General features: G+C 33.2%; 1 protein-coding gene across 4 annotated transcripts in view; it reads right to left on the bottom strand.

Annotated features, from left to right (window-relative positions):
* Window positions 1-1,699, bottom strand: part of Cryzl1 (crystallin zeta like 1) — a 38,704-nt gene that overhangs the window by 26,353 nt on the left and 10,652 nt on the right. For all 4 annotated transcript variants that reach the window (XM_023705578.1, XM_023705580.1, XM_023705582.1 and 1 more), the window contains exon 2: window positions 998-1,069. In XM_023705578.1, the coding sequence (XP_023561346.1) occupies window positions 998-1,063 (66 nt within the window). In that variant the 5' untranslated portion in view covers window positions 1,064-1,069. The remainder of the gene's footprint in view (window positions 1-997; window positions 1,070-1,699) is intronic.

The following is a 1,699-nucleotide window of genomic DNA, read 5'->3' as shown; positions in this document are numbered from 1 at the left end:
AACCAGGGATTGTACTCAGGCCCTTGCACTTGCCAGGGAAGTGCTTATTCCACTGAGCTATCTCCCCAACCCCAAGCAGGAGCTTATTCTATTGGGCTATTTCCCCAGCCCTGAGATTTAGATTTCTAATGTAAATATTTTGGAGGTAATAAAAAACAAGAGAAAAAAACTGGAATAAATTCATGATCATTTCATAAGAAATTATTACTATGAAATACTGATGTACATATAACACTTACTTTTCATGTATAAATTTACAGTGACATGATTTGGGCTTGTCACAGACCTCTCTAAAAATTACCAAATGAAAAATCTTACTATCTATATGCAAAGTAATAAAAAAGTAGAGATCATTTGAAGCTTTGTAAATGAGGTAATTTTAGCAAGCCCAGAAATCTGTGTGGAAAACAATGTTTTTCTTCCTTTTAAATTCAAATTATAAAAAATTAAAAAATAAATTCAAATTATGGTAATATATTTCCTAAAATGTGAAATTGAAAACATGCTTTACTGTGTTTAGAATAAGATGAGTTCAATATGCAACATATATTTTCCTAATAATGCCTTTAATATTGCACCCGTGAGGAATTAAAAACCATTTTGTAGCAACCCTTTAATAATGTAGTTATACTTTAATATGGACTATCATGTCCATATAAAGATGAAAGGAAATTTAAGGAATTTCGTTTAAGAAACTTTTGCTTGTTTAGTTAACTCAAAATAACTACTAATAGGTCACTTAAAAGTGGGACTATTGCATATTGAAAATATGCTACCTGAGGGTTAGGGCGGTGGTGGTAAACCTACGACATGTGTGCCGTAGCCTACTGTTATCACTGACAGCTCTATAAGGTTTGCCATTACTGGCGATAGGGCTTGGGGATCAGAGTGATTGTATAGCATGCATGAGGCTCTGGGTTTCAACCTCCATCACTACACCAACCAACAAAACAAAAAACTTTCTTGTTACAGTATATGATTACACCATATTTCTTACCCTTTCTTGAAATACAAACATTGTTTCTTCATTTGTGGAAGTCTGTTGAAAATACAAGCCTTTCATGGTCACCTAAAAAAAAAAAAAAAAAAACAACCCACATGTAATAGTCTTCCAGACCAAATGAAAGTAAAAACTGAAAAATAATGTTGGCAAAAGACAAAATGACAGATATAAATGTAACTTCCAAAAAGTAAATTTAGATAATCTGTCTTTCATTTAAAGTAATCAAATACCAGAACACGCAGCCATCCCCGGGTGCATGTCAGGTTTACTGCTGAATCTTTTACTCACAAGCAAATGTATTCTAAATTTCCCCTTATTTAAAAAACAATTGGTGTACTTAAGAACAAAAACAAACCCTTATGAGGGGAAAAGAAGCTGGCCCAAATTTTAAGGGCTTTCAAAGTCTTAAAGACAATTAGAAAAGGAAAAGTGAGTAATCAAGATGCTGATTGATTGAGCTGTGGGGGACTCACGTCAATAATTTCTGACATTGCCAATTAAGCAGAGGACCCAATGCTATTATGGGCTTCTGTACTCTTTTGGAATATTTTGCTGAGTTTACACACCTATAATGTTCAACAACGGAACTTAAAAAAAATTGGGGTGTAACTATGAATGTCCATTTTGTGTCTGTGTATTCAAAGTGGTTGGGATAGATATATAGTTGCATTCTCTTAATGAATAGAATGATTTTTT

This window comes from Octodon degus, unplaced genomic scaffold, assembly GCF_000260255.1.
Source record: "Octodon degus isolate 3935 unplaced genomic scaffold, OctDeg1.0 scaffold00225, whole genome shotgun sequence".
NCBI lineage: Eukaryota > Metazoa > Chordata > Mammalia > Rodentia > Octodontidae > Octodon > Octodon degus.
The sequence above is the reverse complement of the archived record's forward strand: the minus strand, read 5'-3'. Positions and strand labels throughout refer to the sequence as shown.